This window comes from Salvelinus namaycush, unplaced genomic scaffold, assembly GCF_016432855.1.
Source record: "Salvelinus namaycush isolate Seneca unplaced genomic scaffold, SaNama_1.0 Scaffold728, whole genome shotgun sequence".
Classification (NCBI taxonomy): Eukaryota; Metazoa; Chordata; class Actinopteri; order Salmoniformes; family Salmonidae; genus Salvelinus; species Salvelinus namaycush.
Genome location: NW_024061451.1, coordinates 88,951 through 107,020, shown reverse-complemented (window position 1 = coordinate 107,020; position 18,070 = coordinate 88,951). Strand labels below are relative to the sequence as shown.

At 49.4% G+C, this 18,070-nt stretch overlaps 1 protein-coding gene across 2 annotated transcripts in view; it reads left to right on the top strand.

Moving 5' to 3' along the window:
• Positions 1–222: 222 nt before the first annotated feature.
• paxbp1 (PAX3 and PAX7 binding protein 1) overlaps positions 223–18,070 on the top strand; it is a 59,380-nt gene continuing 41,532 nt past the window's right edge. For both annotated transcript variants that reach the window (XM_038987426.1, XM_038987427.1), the window contains exons 1-3: positions 223–635; positions 1,039–1,161; positions 13,841–14,053. In XM_038987426.1, the coding sequence (XP_038843354.1) occupies positions 362–635; positions 1,039–1,161; positions 13,841–14,053 (610 nt within the window). In that variant the 5' untranslated portion in view covers positions 223–361. The remainder of the gene's footprint in view (positions 636–1,038; positions 1,162–13,840; positions 14,054–18,070) is intronic.

The following is an 18,070-nucleotide window of genomic DNA, read 5'->3' as shown; positions in this document are numbered from 1 at the left end:
CTTTATTGGTATGGGACACAAAGATAATCTTACTGAACAAAACGTATAAGATATCCCAAACCTGTGTTTACCACAGACCTTATTGTCGGCGTTTATTTTAAAACAACCTTAATTTCCCCAATAGGCATTGTCCAACGAACCATGATGCAGTTAGTGCCTACAAAAAGACGCCATTGCTATTTCTCGTTTGTCTGAAATATTTGATAGAATAAATATTAAAAAAATACGGGTACTTCCGTTGGCTGAAACGAAATGGCTGCCTTCCACTGCAGAGCATATTTTGCGCGCTTCGTAGCATTTTATTGATATGCTGTCGTGTGTTTACAGATATAGCCTAATTTGTTTCGAATAAGGAGCAAACATGTTTAAAAAAGCAAAGAGATCAAATTTAAGACGGAGGAATGAGTCGGACGAGGACGAGAAAGAGGAAAGTCAGACAGCCCAGCCGCCATGCGGGCCTTTCGCCGAGGATATCCCGATGCTCGATGCCCCCAGCACAGACACCTTCTCCGGGGTTAGCATGGACGTGCTCCACGGCAACGGGTTTCAGTCAAAGGCCATAAAGAAGGAAAAGAAAACCCGGGATGCAGGGGGTGCCCCGAAAGCCAGTTTGCTGAGCTTTGACGACGATGAAGGTAAAGTTAACGTTGGCTAGTTAGTTAGCTCGAACTGATTACCGGTAACGTGAGCTAACTAATCTAGCTAGCTAGTTAACTTTGGCTAACTTTAGCTAGCTAACTAACCCGTTTGCTAACTATTTCAGCGGATATTTAACTACCTAACGTTAATAAGTGGCCTCTTGATTCAATACTGGGCTTCCGAGCTGACGTATTGAAGTGTTGACAATTTGACATTGTCGAAACATTGTCAAAGTTTCTACATTGTGCGGGTTGGCCAAGTTAACTAATGTCAGTCAGCTACAACATAGTTAGCGAAGTTAAAACTAGTTAACAGCCATTGGTTGCATCCACTCTTCTCAGAATGATTGTTTGCTTCATCGTTTACGCGGACGTTATCTAATCTCTCTCTCTCGTGTAGACGAGGCGGAGGTGTTCCGAGTAAAGAAATCTAACCACAGTAAGAAGATCGTCAAGCAGCTGAAGAAAGAATACAAGGAAGATCTGGAGAAGGTGTGCTATGTTAAACAAGAGCCCAACACCGGTAAGACATCACACCTGTACTTTTGTGTGTGTATGTGGTTGCTCATCGTGTGTGTGTTTATTTGTGTGTGTGTGTGTGTGTGTGTGTGTGTGTGTGTGTGTTAGGGATATAACATTCACCTGTACACACCAGTCTGTTTAAATCTAGCATGCATCTGTCAGGAAATCCACTCAAAACAATTTTGTTGTTGCTCAAATTATTTTCTTTAACTTCTGAAAATACCAGCGTTTTATTAGTTGTATATAGGTGATACACATGGTAAAAATATATTTATTAACTAGTCAAGTCAGTTAAAGAACAAATTCTTATCGATCCAGCAACCTTTCGGTTACTGGCCCAACACTCTAACCACTAGGCTACCTGCCGCCCCTCCACTCTAACCACTAGACTACCTGCCGCCCCTCCACTCTAACCACTAGGCTACCTGCCGCCCCTCCACTCTAACCACTAGGCTACCTGCCTCCCCTCCACTCTAACCACTAGGCTACCTGCCTCCCCTCCACTCTAACCACTAGGCTACCTGCCTCCCCTCCACTCTAACCACTAGGCTACCTGCCTCCCCTCCACTCTAACCACTAGGCTACCTGCCGCCCCTCCACTCTAACCACTAGGCTACCTGCCGCCCCTCCACTCTAACCACTAGGCTACCTGCCGCCCCTCCACTCTAACCACTAGGCTACCTGCCGCCCCTCCACTCTAACCACTAGGCTACCTGCCGCCCCTCCACTCTAACCACTAGGCTACCTGCCGCCCCTCCACTCTAACCACTAGGCTACCTGCCACCCCTCCACTCTAACCACTAGGCTACCTGCCGCCCCTCCACTCTAACCACTAGGCTACCTGCCGCCCCTCCACTCTAACCACTAGGCTACCTGCCTCCCCTCCACTCTAACCACTAGGCTACCTGCCTCCCTTCCACTCTAACCACTAGTCTACCTGCCACCCCTCCACTCTAACCACTAGGCTACCTGCCGCCCCTCCACTCTAACCACTAGGCTACCTGCCGCCCCTCCACTCTAACCACTAGGCTACCTGCCGCCCCTCCCCTCTAACCACTAGGCTACCTGCCGCCCCTCCGCTCTAACCACTAGGCTACCTGCCGCCCCTCCGCTCTAACCACTAGGCTACCTGCCGCCCCTCCGCTCTAACCACTAGGCTACCTGCCGCCCCTCCGCTCTAACCACTAGGCTACCTGCCGCCCCTCCGCTCTAACCACTAGGCTACCTGCCGCCCCTCCACTCTAACCACTAGGCTACCTGCCGCCCCTCCACTCTAACCACTAGTCTACCTGCCGCCCCTCCTCTCTAACCACTAGTCTACCTGCCACCCCTCCACTCTAACCACTAGGCTACCTGCCGCCCCTCCACTCTAACCACTAGTCTACCTGCCGCCCTTCTCTAACCACTAGTCTACCTGCCGCCCCTCCACTCTAACCACTAGGCTACCTGCCGCCCCTCCACTCTAACCACTAGGCTACCTGCCGCCCCTCCACTCTAACCACTAGGCTACCTGCTGCCCCTCCACTCTAACCACTAGGCTACCTGCTGCCCCTCCACTCTAACCACTAGGCTACCTGCCGCCCCTCCGCTCTAACCACTAGGCTACCTGCCGCCCCTCCGCTCTAACCACTAGGCTACCTGCTGCCCCTCCACTCTAACCACTAGTCTACCTGCCGCCCCTCACCTCTAACCACTAGTCTACCTGCCTCCCCTCCACTCTAACCACTAGTCTACCTGCCTCCCCTCCACTCTAACCACTAGTCTACCTGCTCTAACCACTAGTCTACCTGCTCTAACCACTAGTCTACCTGCCGCCCCTCCACTCTAACCACTAGTCTACCTGCTCTAACCACTAGTCTACCTGCTGCCCCTCCACTCTAACCACTAGTCTACCTGCTCTAACCACTAGTCTACCTGCTCTAACCACTAGTCTACCTGCTCTAACCACTAGTCTACCTGCTGCCCCTCCACTCTAACCACTAGTCTACCTGCTCTAACCACTAGTCTACCTGCTCTAACCACTAGTCTACCTGCTCTAACCACTAGTCTACCTGCTCTAACCACTAGTCTACCTGCTCTAACCACTAGTCTACCTGTCGCCCCTCCATTCTAACCACTAGTCTACCTGCTCTAACCACTAGTCTACCTGCTCTAACCACTAGTCTACCTGCCACCCCTCCACTCTAACCACTAGGCTACCTGCCTCCCCTCCACTCTAACCACTAGGCTACCTGCTGCCCCTCCACTCTAACCACTAGTCTACCTGCTCTAACCACTAGTCTACCTGTCGCCCCTCCATTCTAACCACTAGGCTACCTGCCACCCCTCCACTCTAACCACTAGGCTACCTGCCACCCCTCCACTCTAACCACTAGGCTACCTGCCTCCCCTCCACTCTAACCACTAGGCTACCTGCCACCCCTCCACTCTAACCACTAGGCTACCTGCCTCCCCTCCACTCTAACCACTAGGCTACCTGCCACCCCTCCACTCTAACCACTAGGCTACCTGCCGCCCCTCCACTCTAACCACTAGGCTACCTGCCTCCCCTCCACTCTAACCACTAGGCTACCTGCTGCCCCTCCACTCTAACCACTAGGCTACCTGCTCTAACCACTAGTCTACCTGCTCTAACCACTAGTCTACCTGCTCTAACCACTAGGCTACCTGCCACCCCTCCACTCTAACCACTAGGCTACCTGCCGCCCCTCCGCTCTAACCACTAGGCTACCTGCCACCCCTCCACTCTAACCACTAGGCTACCTGCCGCCCCTCCACTCTAACCACTAGGCTACCTGCCGCCCCTCCACTCTAACCACTAGGCTACCTGCCACCCCTCCACTCTAACCACTAGGCTACCTGCTCTAACCACTAGTCTACCTGCTCTAACCACTAGGCTACCTGCCGCCCCTCCACTCTAACCACTAGGCTACCTGCCGTCCCTCCACTCTAACCACTAGGCTACCTGCCACCCCTCCACTCTAACCACTAGGCTACCTGCTGCCCCTCCGCTCTAACCACTAGGCTACCTGCCGCCCCTCCACTCTAACCACTAGTCTACCTGCCTCCCCTCCACTCTAACCACTAGTCTACCTGCTCTAACCACTAGGCTACCTGCCACCCCTCCACTCTAACCACTAGGCTACCTGCCGCCCCTCCACTCTAACCACTAGGCTACCTGCCTCCCCTCCACTCTAACCACTAGTCTACCTGCCGCCCCTCCACTCTAACCACTAGGCTACCTGCTCTAACCACTAGGCTACCTGCCACCCCTCCACTCTAACCACTAGGCTACCTGCCTCCCCTCCACTCTAACCACTAGGCTACCTGCCACCCCTCCACTCTAACCACTAGTCTACCTGCTCTAACCACTAGGCTACCTGCCTCCCCTCCACTCTAACCACTAGGCTACCTGCCTCCCCTCCACTCTAACCACTAGGCTACCTGCCGCCCCTCCACTCTAACCACTAGGCTACCTGCTCTAACCACTAGGCTACCTGCCACCCCTCCACTCTAACCACTAGGCTACCTGCTGCCCCTCCACTCTAACCACTAGTCTACCTGCCTCCCCTCCACTCTAACCACTAGTCTACCTGCTCTAACCACTAGGCTACCTGCCACCCCTCCACTCTAACCACTAGGCTACCTGCTGCCCCTCCACTCTAACCACTAGGCTACCTGCCACCCCTCCACTCTAACCACTAGTCTACCTGCTCTAACCACTAGGCTACCTGCCGTCCCTCCACTCTAACCACTAGGCTACCTGCTGCCCCTCCACTCTAACCACTAGGCTACCTGCCACCCCTCCACTCTAACCACTAGGCTACCTGCCGCCCCTCCACTCTAACCACTAGGCTACCTGCTCTAACCACTAGGCTACCTGCCACCCCTCCACTCTAACCACTAGGCTACCTGCTGCCCCTCCACTCTAACCACTAGGCTACCTGCCACCCCTCCACTCTAACCACTAGGCTACCTGCTCTAACCACTAGGCTACCTGCCACCCCTCCACTCTAACCACTAGGCTACCTGCTGCCCCTCCACTCTAACCACTAGTCTACCTGCCACCCCTCCACTCTAACCACTAGGCTATCTGCCTCCCCTCCACTCTAACCACTAGGCTACCTGCTGCCCCTCCACTCTAACCACTAGTCTACCTGCCTCCCCTCCACTCTAACCACTAGTCTACCTGCTCTAACCACTAGGCTACCTGCCACCCCTCCACTCTAACCACTAGGCTACCTGCTGCCCCTCCACTCTAACCACTAGTCTACCTGCCTCCCCTCCACTCTAACCACTAGTCTACCTGCTCTAACCACTAGGCTACCTGCCACCCCTCCACTCTAACCACTAGGCTACCTGCTCTAACCACTAGGCTACCTGCCACCCCTCCACTCTAACCACTAGGCTACCTGCTGCCCCTCCACTCTAACCACTAGTCTACCTGCTCTAACCACTAGGCTACCTGCCACCCCTCCACTCTAACCACTAGTCTACCTGCTCTAACCACTAGGCTACCTGCCACCCCTCCACTCTAACCACTAGGCTACCTGCTCTAACCACTAGGCTACCTGCCACCCCTCCACTCTAACCACTAGTCTACCTGCTCTAACCACTAGGCTACCTGCCACCCCTCCACTCTAACCACTAGGCTACCTGCTCTAACCACTAGGCTACCTGCCACCCCTCCACTCTAACCACTAGTCTACCTGCTCTAACCACTAGGCTACCTGCCACCCCTCCACTCTAACCACTAGGCTACCTGCTGCCCCTCCACTCTAACCACTAGGCTACCTGCCACCCCTCCACTCTAACCACTAGGCTACCTGCCACCCCTCCACTCTAACCACTAGTCTACCTGCTCTAACCACTAGGCTACCTGCTCTAACCACTAGTCTACCTGCTCTAACCACTAGGCTACCTGCCACCCCTCCACTCTAACCACTAGTCTACCTGCTCTAACCACTAGGCTACCTGCTCTAACCACTAGTCTACCTGCTCTAACCACTAGGCTACCTGCCACCCCTCCACTCTAACCACTAGTCTACCTGCTCTAACCACTAGGCTACCTGCTCTAACCACTAGTCTACCTGCTCTAACCACTAGGCTACCTGCCACCCCTCCACTCTAACCACTAGGCTACCTGCTCTAACCACTAGGCTACCTGCTCTAACCACTAGTCTACCTGCTCTAACCACTAGTCTACCTGCTCTAACCACTAGGCTACCTGCCACCCCTCCACTCTAACCACTAGGCTACCTGCTCTAACCACTAGTCTACCTGCCTCCCCTCCACTCTAACCACTAGGCTACCTGCTCTAACCACTAGTCTACCTGCCTCCCCTCCACTCTAACCACTAGGCTACCTGCTCTAACCACTAGTCTACCTGCTCTAACCACTAGGCTACCTGCCACCCCTCCACTCTAACCACTAGTCTACCTGCTCTAACCACTAGGCTACCTGCTCTAACCACTAGTCTACCTGCTCTAACCACTAGGCTACCTGCCACCCCTCCACTCTAACCACTAGGCTACCTGCTCTAACCACTAGGCTACCTGCTCTAACCACTAGTCTACCTGCTCTAACCACTAGTCTACCTGCTCTAACCACTAGGCTACCTGCCACCCCTCCACTCTAACCACTAGGCTACCTGCTCTAACCACTAGTCTACCTGCCGCCCCTCCACTCTAACCACTAGGCTACCTGCCACCCCTCCACTCTAACCACTAGGCTACCTGCCGCCCCTCCACTCTAACCACTAGTCTACCTGCCGCCCCTCCACTCTAACCACTAGGCTACCTGCCACCCCTCCACTCTAACCACTAGTCTACCTGCCGCCCCTCCACTCTAACCACTAGGCTACCTGCCACCCCTCCACTCTAACCACTAGGCTACCTGCCGCCCCTCCACTCTAACCACTAGTCTACCTGCCGCCCCTCCACTCTAACCACTAGGCTACCTGCCACCCCTCCACTCTAACCACTAGGCTACCTGCCACCCCTCCACTCTAACCACTAGGCTACCTGCCTCCCCAGGTTCCTTCTGGACAATTCAACAACAAGAAAAGATAAGAATACAAACATAAAGTAAATGGCAGTAGAAAAAAACATTTTAGCCTAAATATAATACAGGAAGGCACAATTCATGGTCTGGTATTTACACGCGTATTAGGAAAGGGAGAGATGGGGGCAACTGTATGAATTGAACAGTATAATACGAGTCTGCTAACAGCAGTTGTGATGTTTGTGTGTACCTATTACCGCCACAACGACCGTCACGAATCACGAAGACAGTCAAATTCCACATGACCGTTTAGTCACGGTGATTAGGCTTCTCCAAGATCTGATGCTGCTGCCGGTCATTTGGCTCCCGAGTGGCGCAGCGTTCTAAGGCACTGCATCTCAGTGTAAGAGGCGCCACTACAGTCCCTGGTTCGAATCCAGGCCTGAATCGCAGCCGGCCGTGACTGGGAGTCCCATACCATGGCGCACAATTGGCCAGGCGTAGTCCAGGTTTGGCCGGGGTAGGCCGTCATTGTAAATAAGAATTTGTTCTTAACGGACTTGCCTAGTAAAATAAATAAAATGAGTAGCCTAACCAAAATTGCTAACTGCCTGGTACTCAGCGTTCTTATTGTTCCTCAAATCACTCTTGACATCAATACAAATGAATTTGAAAATCTAGTCAAACACTTCATGAGAGCTCATGTTGCGCTACATTTCTAAAGGCTATGAAATTGTGTGAGAAAACAGAGTGATGGCCTCTATTAAAAAGAGGAGGATCCCATCAGCGTTCTATAGGCTTGGCCTACTATATTTATTTCTCCACTTTCCTAATATTAAGCACATTGCTTGTATTTACAACAGGAGTATAGGCTACCTGGCTGTCATGAAAATAAACCACGGGTAAAAGCGTCCCCTATTTAAGGGCATAGATGACATGTATTTTTCCCGTTGCCCCTGTTTCGATACAGGTGCATGATAATGGTCCATTCTAATTCAAAACAAATGACATTATTTAGTACATGACGAAATCGAGGATAGTCCGATGTGTAACAATATTAGCGTTTCACTTGTGAATGATGCCCAGCATAAGAAACGATGCCTTTTTTTAGCGACTAGTTCGAATCATAGTCGCACACCTCATGTAGCCTAGCCCATAGTCCTATATGTTTTAATAAGGTTAGTATCACACCTCATGTAGCCTAGCCCATAGTCCTATATGTTTTAATAAGGTTAGTATCACACCTCATGTAGCCTCACCCATAGTCCTATATGTTTTAATAAGGTTAGTATCACACCTCATGTAGTCTAGCCCATAGTCCTATATGTTTTAATAAGGTTAGTACCACACCTCATGTAGCCTAGCCCATAGTCCTATATGTTTTAATAAGGTTAGTATCACACCTCATGTAGCCCATAGGCCTATATGTTTTAATAAGGTTAGTACCACACCTCATGTAGCCTAGCCCATAGTCCATAGGCCTATATGTTTTGATAAGGTTAGTACCACACCTCATGTAGCCTAGCCCATAGTCCATAGGCCTATATGTTTTAATAAGGTTAGTACCACACCTCATGTAGCCTAGTCCTATATGTTTTAATAAGGTTAGTACCACACCTCATGTAGCCTAGTCCTATATGTTTTAATAAGGTTAGTACCACACCTCATGTAGCCTAGTCCTATATGTTTTAATAAGGTTAGTATCACACCTCATGTAGCCTAGTCCTATATGTTTTAATAAGGTTAGTACCACACCTCATGTAGCCTAGTCCTATATGTTTTAATAAGGTTAGTACCACACCTCATGTAGCCTAGTCATATATGTTTTAATAAGGTTAGTACCACACCTCATGTAGCCTAGTCCTATATGTTTTAATAAGGTTAGTACCACACCTCATGTAGCCTAGTCATATATGTTTTAATAAGGTTAGTATCACACCTCAAGTGGCCAAATCATTTCTTAAAATGAAGCACATTAATCCGCTTTACAAGGGGTGTAGAGCCTAACTGGCATATATAAGCAATGTGTGCGTTTTAAGTTTGGGGAAGATAATTCCCCATAAAAATTCCCATTTATAATAAAAGCATTACATGCATAATCACATTTGCGGTCACTTTTGGTAATGGTGTTTTAATGCTAATCAAACAGTCGCGCTTATATCCTACTATCATGTACGCATCGCTGCGCTTATAATGTGAATAAATAGCCTGATAGTTTATCAACATTTTAAGCTAAACGTTCTGATCTGTTGTCAGTCACATTGCATAAAAATGTTTTATAGTGGTTGTATTAATTTGGGATCTATCGCATTCCACAACTGTCCCAGACTATGTTTGGAATATTTATTTATCGTACAGAATAGGTCGACTTTTGTACTATGGGGGGATAGGAACTATTTGTACTATTGACATAGGCTAGTGAGTTTGCTGTTCGTTAGGCCTGATCATCTTGTTGGATGAGAGGCTAGTGAGTTTGCTGTTCGTTAGGCCTGATCATCTTGTTGGATGAGAGGCTAGTGAGTTTGCTGTTCGTTAGGCCTGATCATCTTGTTGGATGATAGGCTAGTGAGTTTGCTGTTCGTTAGGCCTACTCATCTTGTTGGATGAGAGGCTAGTGAGTTTGCTGTTCGTTAGGCCTGATCATCTTGTTGGATGAGAGGCTAGTGAGTTTGCTGTTCGTTAGGCCTGATCATCTTGTTGGATGATAGGCTAGTGAGTTTGCTGTTCGTTAGGCCTACTCATCTTGTTGGATGATAGGCTAGTGAGTTTGTTGTTCGTTAGGCCTGATCATCTTGTTGGATGAGAGGCTAGTGAGTTTGCTGTTCGTTAGGCCTGATCATCTTGTTGGACGAGAGGCTAGTGAGTTTGATGTTCGTTAGGCCTACTCATCTTGTTGGATGATAGGCTAGTGAGTTTGCTGTTCGTTAGGCCTGATCATCTTGTTGGATGATAGGCTAGTGAGTTTGTTGTTCGTTAGGCCTGATCATCTTGTTGGATGATAGGCTAGTGAGTTTGCTGTTCGTTAGGCCTACTCATCTTGTTGGATGATAGGCTAGTGAGTTTGCTGTTCGTTAGGCCTGATCATCTTGTTGGATGAGAGGCTAGTGAGTTTGTTGTTCGTTAGGCCTGATCATCTTGTTGGACGAGAGGCTAGTGAGTTTGTTGTTCGTTAGGCCTGATCATCTTGTTGGACGAGAGGCTAGTGAGTTTGTTGTTCGTTAGGCCTGATCATCTTGTTGGACGAGAGGCTAGTGAGTTTGCTGTTCGTTAGGCCTACTCATCTTGTTGGATGAGAGGCTAGTGAGTTTGCTGTTCGTTAGGCCTGATCATCTTGTTGGACGAGAGGCTAGTGAGTTTGCTGTTCGTTAGGCCTACTCATCTTGTTGGACGAGAGGCTAGTGAGTTTGCTGTTCGTTAGGCCTGATCATCTTGTTGGATGATAGGCTAGTGAGTTTGCTGTTCGTTAGGCCTACTCATCTTGTTGGATGAGAGGCTAGTGAGTTTGCTGTTCGTTAGGCCTGATCAGCTTGTTGGATGATAGGCTAGTGAGTTTGCTGTTCGTTAGGCCTGATCATCTTGTTGGATGATAGGCTAGTGAGTTTGCTGTTCGTTAGGCCTACTCATCTTGTTGGACGAGAGGCTAGTGAGTTTGCTGTTCGTTAGGCCTACTCATCTTGTTGGATGAGAGGCTAGTGAGTTTGCTGTTCGTTAGGCCTGATCATCTTGTTGGATGAGAGGCTAGTGAGTTTGCTGTTCGTTAGGCCTGATCATCTTGTTGGATGATAGGCTAGTGAGTTTGCTGTTCGTTAGGCCTACTCATCTTGTTGGATGAGAGGCTAGTGAGTTTGCTGTTCGTTAGGCCTGATCATCTTGTTGGATGATAGGCTAGTGAGTTTGCTGTTCGTTAGGCCTACTCATCTTGTTGGATGATAGGCTAGTGAGTTTGCTGTTCGTTAGGCCTACTCATCTTGTTGGATGATAGGCTAGTGAGTTTGCTGTTCGTTAGGCCTACTCATCTTGTTGGATGATAGGCTAGTGAGTTTGCTGTTCGTTAGGCCTGATCATCTTGTTGGATGAGAGGCTAGTGAGTTTGCTGTTTGTTAGGCCTGATCATCTTGTTGGATGAGAGGCTAGTGAGTTTGCTGTTCGTTAGGCCTACTCATCTTGTTGGATGAGAGGCTAGTGAGTTTGCTGTTCGTTAGGCCTGATCATCTTGTTGGATGAGAGGCTAGTGAGTTTGCTGTTCGTTAGGCCTACTCATCTTGTTGGATGATAGGCTAGTGAGTTTGCTGTTCGTTAGGCCTACTCATCTTGTTGGATGATAGGCTAGTGAGTTTGCTGTTCGTTAGGCCTGATCATCTTGTTGGACGAGAGGCTAGTGAGTTTGTTGTTCGTTAGGCCTGATCATCTTGTTGGATGATAGGCTAGTGAGTTTGTTGTTCGTTAGGCCTTATCATCTTGTTGGACGAGAGGCTAGTGAGTTTGTTGTTCGTTAGGCCTGATCATCTTGTTGGACGAGAGGCTAGTGAGTTTGTTGTTCGTTAGGCCTGATCATCTTGTTGGACGAGAGGCTAGTGAGTTTGCTGTTCGTTAGGCCTACTCATCTTGTTGGATGATAGGCTAGTGAGTTTGCTGTTCGTTAGGCCTACTCATCTTGTTGGATGATAGGCTAGTGAGTTTGCTGTTCGTTAGGCCTACTCATCTTGTTGGATGAGAGGCTAGTGAGTTTGCTGTTCGTTAGGCCTACTCATCTTGTTGGATGATAGGCTAGTGAGTTTGCTGTTCGTTAGGCCTACTCATCTTGTTGGATGATAGGCTAGTGAGTTTGCTGTTCGTTAGGCCTACTCATCTTGTTGGATGATAGGCTAGTGAGTTTGCTGTTCGTTAGGCCTACTCATCTTGTTGGATGATAGGCTAGTGAGTTTGCTGTTCGTTAGGCCTACTCATCTTGTTGGATGAGAGGCTAGTGAGTTTGTTGTTCGTTAGGCCTGATCATCTTGTTGGACGAGAGGCTAGTGAGTTTGCTGTTCGTTAGGCCTGATCATCTTGTTGGATGATAGGCTAGTGAGTTTGCTGTTCGTTAGGCCTACTCATCTTGTTGGATGATAGGCTAGTGAGTTTGCTGTTCGTTAGGCCTACTCATCTTGTTGGATGATAGGCTAGTGAGTTTGCTGTTCGTTAGGCCTACTCATCTTGTTGGATGATAGGCTAGTGAGTTTGCTGTTCGTTAGGCCTGATCATCTTGTTGGATGATAGGCTAGTGAGTTTGCTGTTCGTTAGGCCTACTCATCTTGTTGGATGAGAGGCTAGTGAGTTTGCTGTTCGTTAGGCCTACTCATCTTGTTGGATGATAGGCTAGTGAGTTTGCTGTTCGTTAGGCCTGATCATCTTGTTGGATGATAGGCTAGTGAGTTTGCTGTTCGTTAGGCCTGATCATCTTGTTGGATGATAGGCTAGTGAGTTTGCTGTTCGTTAGGCCTACTCATCTTGTTGGATGATAGGCTAGTGAGTTTGCTGTTCGTTAGGCCTACTCATCTTGTTGGATGACGAAAAGTAAAAAAGCGGACAGTTCTTCCAATACCTTCAATATGCAACTCTGATTTGGATAAGGACGTGCGTAGTTGCGTCCCCTGATGTGTCCGTTTTCACTTGTAGCCTGTGAGAAAGACCTGATCATGTGACGGAGAGCCGTGTGAGTGAGCGACGCTTCGGACAACGCAGTACTCCGGGCCGCAAAAAGGAATGGATTTTCTTTTAGGGTGCATTACGGCCACAAAGGGAATGCCGCCGTGAAATTCGAGGCATTATCAAGTGCTTGTCAAATTGTGAATGAGAGGCCTCCCGGTTGGCGCAGTGGTCTAGGGCACTGCAGCGCTAGCTGTGCCACCAGAGACTCTGGGTTCGCGCCTAGGCTTTGTCGCAGCCGGCCGCGACTGGGAGGTCCGTGGGGCGATGCACAATTGGCCTAGCGTCGTCCGGGTTAGGAAGGGTTTGGCCGGTAGGGATATCTTTGTCTCATCGCGCACCAGCGACTCCTGTGGCGGGCCGGGCGCAGTGCACGCTAACCAAGGTCGCCAGGTGCACGGTGTGTCCTCCGACACATTGGTGCGGGAGGCTTGGTTGGGTTGTGTTTCGGAGGACGCATGGCTTTCGACCTTCGTCTCACCCGAGCCCGTACGGGAGTTGTAGCGATAAGACAAGATAGTAACTACTAACAATTGGATACCATGCAAAAGGGGGTAAATTTTTTTTTTTATTGTGAATGAGAGACTGATGAAGTGTGTACAGCCTGCGCAAAAAAACAAAGCAGAGCTCATGCCTTTCAAGCAACTTTTTTCAAATCATCATTAGTTGCATCATGAAGCCTAAGAATGTATTAAAAATCAAAACATATAGCCCAACGTAGAACAACTAAAGTTACATTAATAACTCTAAATGAAGCATATAGGAAGACTTGTTTCTTTGTTAACCACTCAACACAGAATAGCCGTTTGTCCTCCCTCAAATCATTTGGAGAAAATATCCTTTCTTGTTTATTCAGCTTTGTTCAATTGTATTCTTCATACTATAAAATAATGTCACGGAATTATAAGCAAATCTGTGTGTTAACATGCAGTGTGTATTAACTTGTGTGTGTTTGTATTAACATGCTTTGTGTACCCCCCCTCCCTCTCCAGACGTGTGGTCCCAGCCCCTGGCCTCCATTAAGGAGGAGCCTGCCAGCCGGGCAGGCAGTGAGCAGGGAGAGGAAGAGATGGAAGTGGACAGTACTGACGAACAGGAGCCTAAGACACACAGCCAGAGCCTCACCTCCAAGACTCCCACTACAACTGCAGCAGGAGCCTTCTCAAACACCAGCACCTTGTCCACGCTCAGCAACCTACGTCCAGGTAATGGTGTAAATGGTGGTTTCCTGAATGACACTCTATTCGCTTTGGCCTCTGGTCAACAGGTGACTGCAGTACGTCAACAGTTGTAATAGTCTGAGGCAAGACGAGCCTTCGTCCAAACACCAGGACCCTACTACCAGGTGATGGTGGAGAATCCCAAATGAAATCCTGTTCCCTGTATAAGGGGAAAGGGGGATACCTAGTCAGTTGTACAACTGAATGGCTTCAACTGAAATGTGTCTATCGCGTTTACCCCTCTGAATCAGAGAGGTGGGGGGCGGGGGGGGGGGGGGGGGGGGGGGGGCGCTGCCTTAATCGACATCCACGGCGCCCGGGAACAGTGGGTTAACTGCCTTGTTCAGGGGCAGCTCGGGGATTCGATCCAGAAACCTTTCGGTTACTGGCCCAACGCTCTAACCACCAAGCTACCTGTCGATAGTGGTGCACTAACGCGTTCATGTGGAGAAGTGTTTCTCAGCCTTAGTAGAGACCGACACGTTGAGTTATGGTCACTCGGCCTTAGTAGAGACCGACACGTTGAGTTATGGTCACTCGGCCTTAGTAGAGACCGACACGTTGAGTTATGGTCACTCGGCCTTAGTAGAGACCGACACGTTGAGTTATGGTCACTCGGCCTTAGTAGAGACCGACACGTTGAGTTATGGTCACTCAGCCTTAGTAGAGACCGACACGTTGAGTTATGGTCACTCAGCCTTAGTAGAGACCGACACGTTGAGTTATGGTCACTCAGCCTTAGTAGAGACCGACACGTTGAGTTATGGTCACTCAGCCTTAGTAGAGACCGACACGTTGAGTTATGGTCACTCGGCCTTAGTAGAGACCGACACGTTGAGTTATGGTCACTCGGCCTTAGTAGAGACCGACACGTTGAGTTATGGTCACTCAGCCTTAGTAGAGACCGACACGTTGAGTTATGGTCACTCAGCCTTAGTAGAGACCGACACGTTGAGTTATGGTCACTCAGCCTTAGTAGAGACCGACACGTTGAGTTATGGTCACTCGGCCTTAGTAGAGACCGACACGTTGAGTTATGGTCACTCAGCCTTAGTAGAGACCGACACGTTGAGTTATGGTCACTCAGCCTTAGTAGAGACCGACACGTTGAGTTATGGTCACTCAGCCTTAGTAGAGACCGACACGTTGAGTTATGGTCACTCAGCCTTAGTAGAGACCGACACGTTGAGTTATGGCCACTCGGCCTTAGTAGAGACCGACACGTTGAGTTATGGCCACTCGGCCTTAGTAGAGACCGACACGTTGAGTTATGGTCACTCGGCCTTAGTAGAGATTGACACGTTGAGTTATGGTCACTCAGCCTTAGTAGAGACCGACACGTTGAGTTATGGTCACTCAGCCTTAGTAGAGATTGACACGTTGAGTTATGGTCACTCAGCCTTAGTAGAGACCGACACGTTGAGTTATGGTCACTCAGCCTTAGTAGAGACCGACACGTTGAGTTATGGTCACTCAGCCTTAGTAGAGACCGACACGTTGAGTTATGGTCACTCAGCCTTAGTAGAGACCGACACGTTGAGTTATGGTCACTCAGCCTTAGTAGAGACCGACACGTTGAGTTATGGTCACTCAGCCTTAGTAGAGATTGACACGTTGAGTTATGGTCACTCAGCCTTAGTAGAGACCGACACGTTGAGTTATGGTCACTCAGCCTTAGTAGAGACCGACACGTTGAGTTATGGTCACTCAGCCTTAGTAGAGACCGACACGTTGAGTTATGGTCACTCAGCCTTAGTAGAGACCGACACATTGAGTTATGGTCACTCAGCCTTAGTAGAGACCGACACGTTGAGTTATGGTCACTCGGCCTTAGTAGAGACCGACACGTTGAGTTATGGTCACTCGGCCTTAGTAGAGACCGACACGTTGAGTTATGGTCACTCGGCCTTAGTAGAGACCGACACGTTGAGTTATGGTCACTCGGCCTTAGTAGAGACCGACACGTTGAGTTATGGTCACTCGGCCTTAGTAGAGACCGACACGTTGAATTATGGTCACTCAGCCTTAGTAGAGACCGACACGTTGAGTTATGGTCACTCAGCCTTAGTAGAGACCGACACGTTGAGTTATGGTCACTCAGCCTTAGTAGAGACCGACACGTTGAGTTATGGTCACTCAGCCTTAGTAGAGACCGACACGTTGAGTTATGGTCACTCAGCCTTAGTAGAGACCGACACGTTGAGTTATGGTCACTCAGCCTTAGTAGAGACCGACACGTTGAGTTATGGTCACTCAGCCTTAGTAGAGACCGACACGTTGAGTTATGGTCACTCAGCCTTAGTAGAGACCGACACGTTGAGTTATGGTCACTCGGCCTTAGTAGAGACCGACACGTTGAGTTATGGTCACTCGGCCTTAGTAGAGACCGACACGTTGAGTTATGGTCACTCGGCCTTAGTAGAGACCGACACGTTGAGTTATGGTCACTCGGCCTTAGTAGAGACCGACACGTTGAGTTATGGTCACTCGGCCTTAGTAGAGACCGACACGTTGAGTTATGGTCACTCGGCCTTAGTAGAGACCGACACGTTGAGTTATGGTCACTCGGCCTTAGTAGAGACCGACACGTTGAATTATGGTCACTCGGCCTTAGTAGAGACCGACACGTTGAGTTATGGTCACTCAGCCTTAGTAGAGACCGACACGTTGAGTTATGGTCACTCAGCCTTAGTAGAGACCGACACGTTGAGTTATGGTCACTCAGCCTTAGAGACCGACACGTTGAGTTATGGTCACTCAGCCTTAGTAGAGACCGACACGTTGAGTTATGGTCACTCAGCCTTAGTAGAGACCGACACGTTGAGTTATGGTCACTCAGCCTTAGTAGAGACCGACACGTTGAGTTATGGTCACTCAGCCTTAGTAGAGACCGACACGTTGAGTTATGGTCACTCAGCCTTAGTAGAGACCGACACGTTGAGTTATGGTCACTCAGCCTTAGTAGAGACCGACACGTTGAGTTATGGTCACTCAGCCTTAGTAGAGACCGACACGTTGAGTTATGGTCACTCCGCCTTAGTAGAGACCGACACGTTGAGTTATGGTCACTCAGCCTTAGTAGAGACCGACACGTTGAGTTATGGTCACTCAGCCTTAGTAGAGACCGACACGTTGAGTTATGGTCACTCAGCCTTAGTAGAGACCGACACGTTGAGTTATGGTCATTTTTCCTTGAGGGACCGCTTACTTTCAACTGTCCGACTGTAATCATTTCTTATCTCATCGCTGACTTTTAAAGATGAAGTGAAAGGCTCAAATCAACCAATGACGTTTAACATGTCGATGTTAGGTCACCTTGTAGTGCTGAGCGATTTGAGCTTTTTGAGGTCGGTTTTGGTTCGAATTAACAGAAATGATCACCGTTGTTCCATACGCCATGTGGCAAGTGTTTATTAAAAAATATATATATAATCCCCCTCCCCACGAATTGGTAGTTACAGTCTTGTCTCATCGCTGCATCTCCCGTACGGTCTCGAGAGAGCCGTGCGTCCTCCAAAAACCCAACCAAGCCGCACTGCTTCTTGACACAATGCCCACTTAACCCGGAAGCCAGCCGCACCAATGTGTTGTACACCTGGCTACCGTGTCAGCGTGCACTGCGCCCGGCCCGCCTTCAGGAGTCGCTACTGCGCGATAGGACAAGGACATCCCTGCCCGGGCCAAACCCTCCCCTAACCCAGACGACGCTGGGCCAATTGTGGCACGTGGTTCTTACGTTGCCGATGGCTGTCTTAGAGTGATGGAATGTTCCATCGCACGGAATCCGCTATAGATTAGTCGACTGAGACAGGGGCAAATCAGACCGGTGTCTCGTGTGCCCCAATTCTTTTTTAAATTTTTTATCAATCGTCCAATCGACTAAATGCAGTCGGCCCTACCGTGTTGCACGTTACAGTAGTTTTGACATTGTACTTTGTTAGCCAACAAGCATTCAATATGGTTTATAGAGAGGGAATTCAGATGTGCCAAACCAAGGAAGCT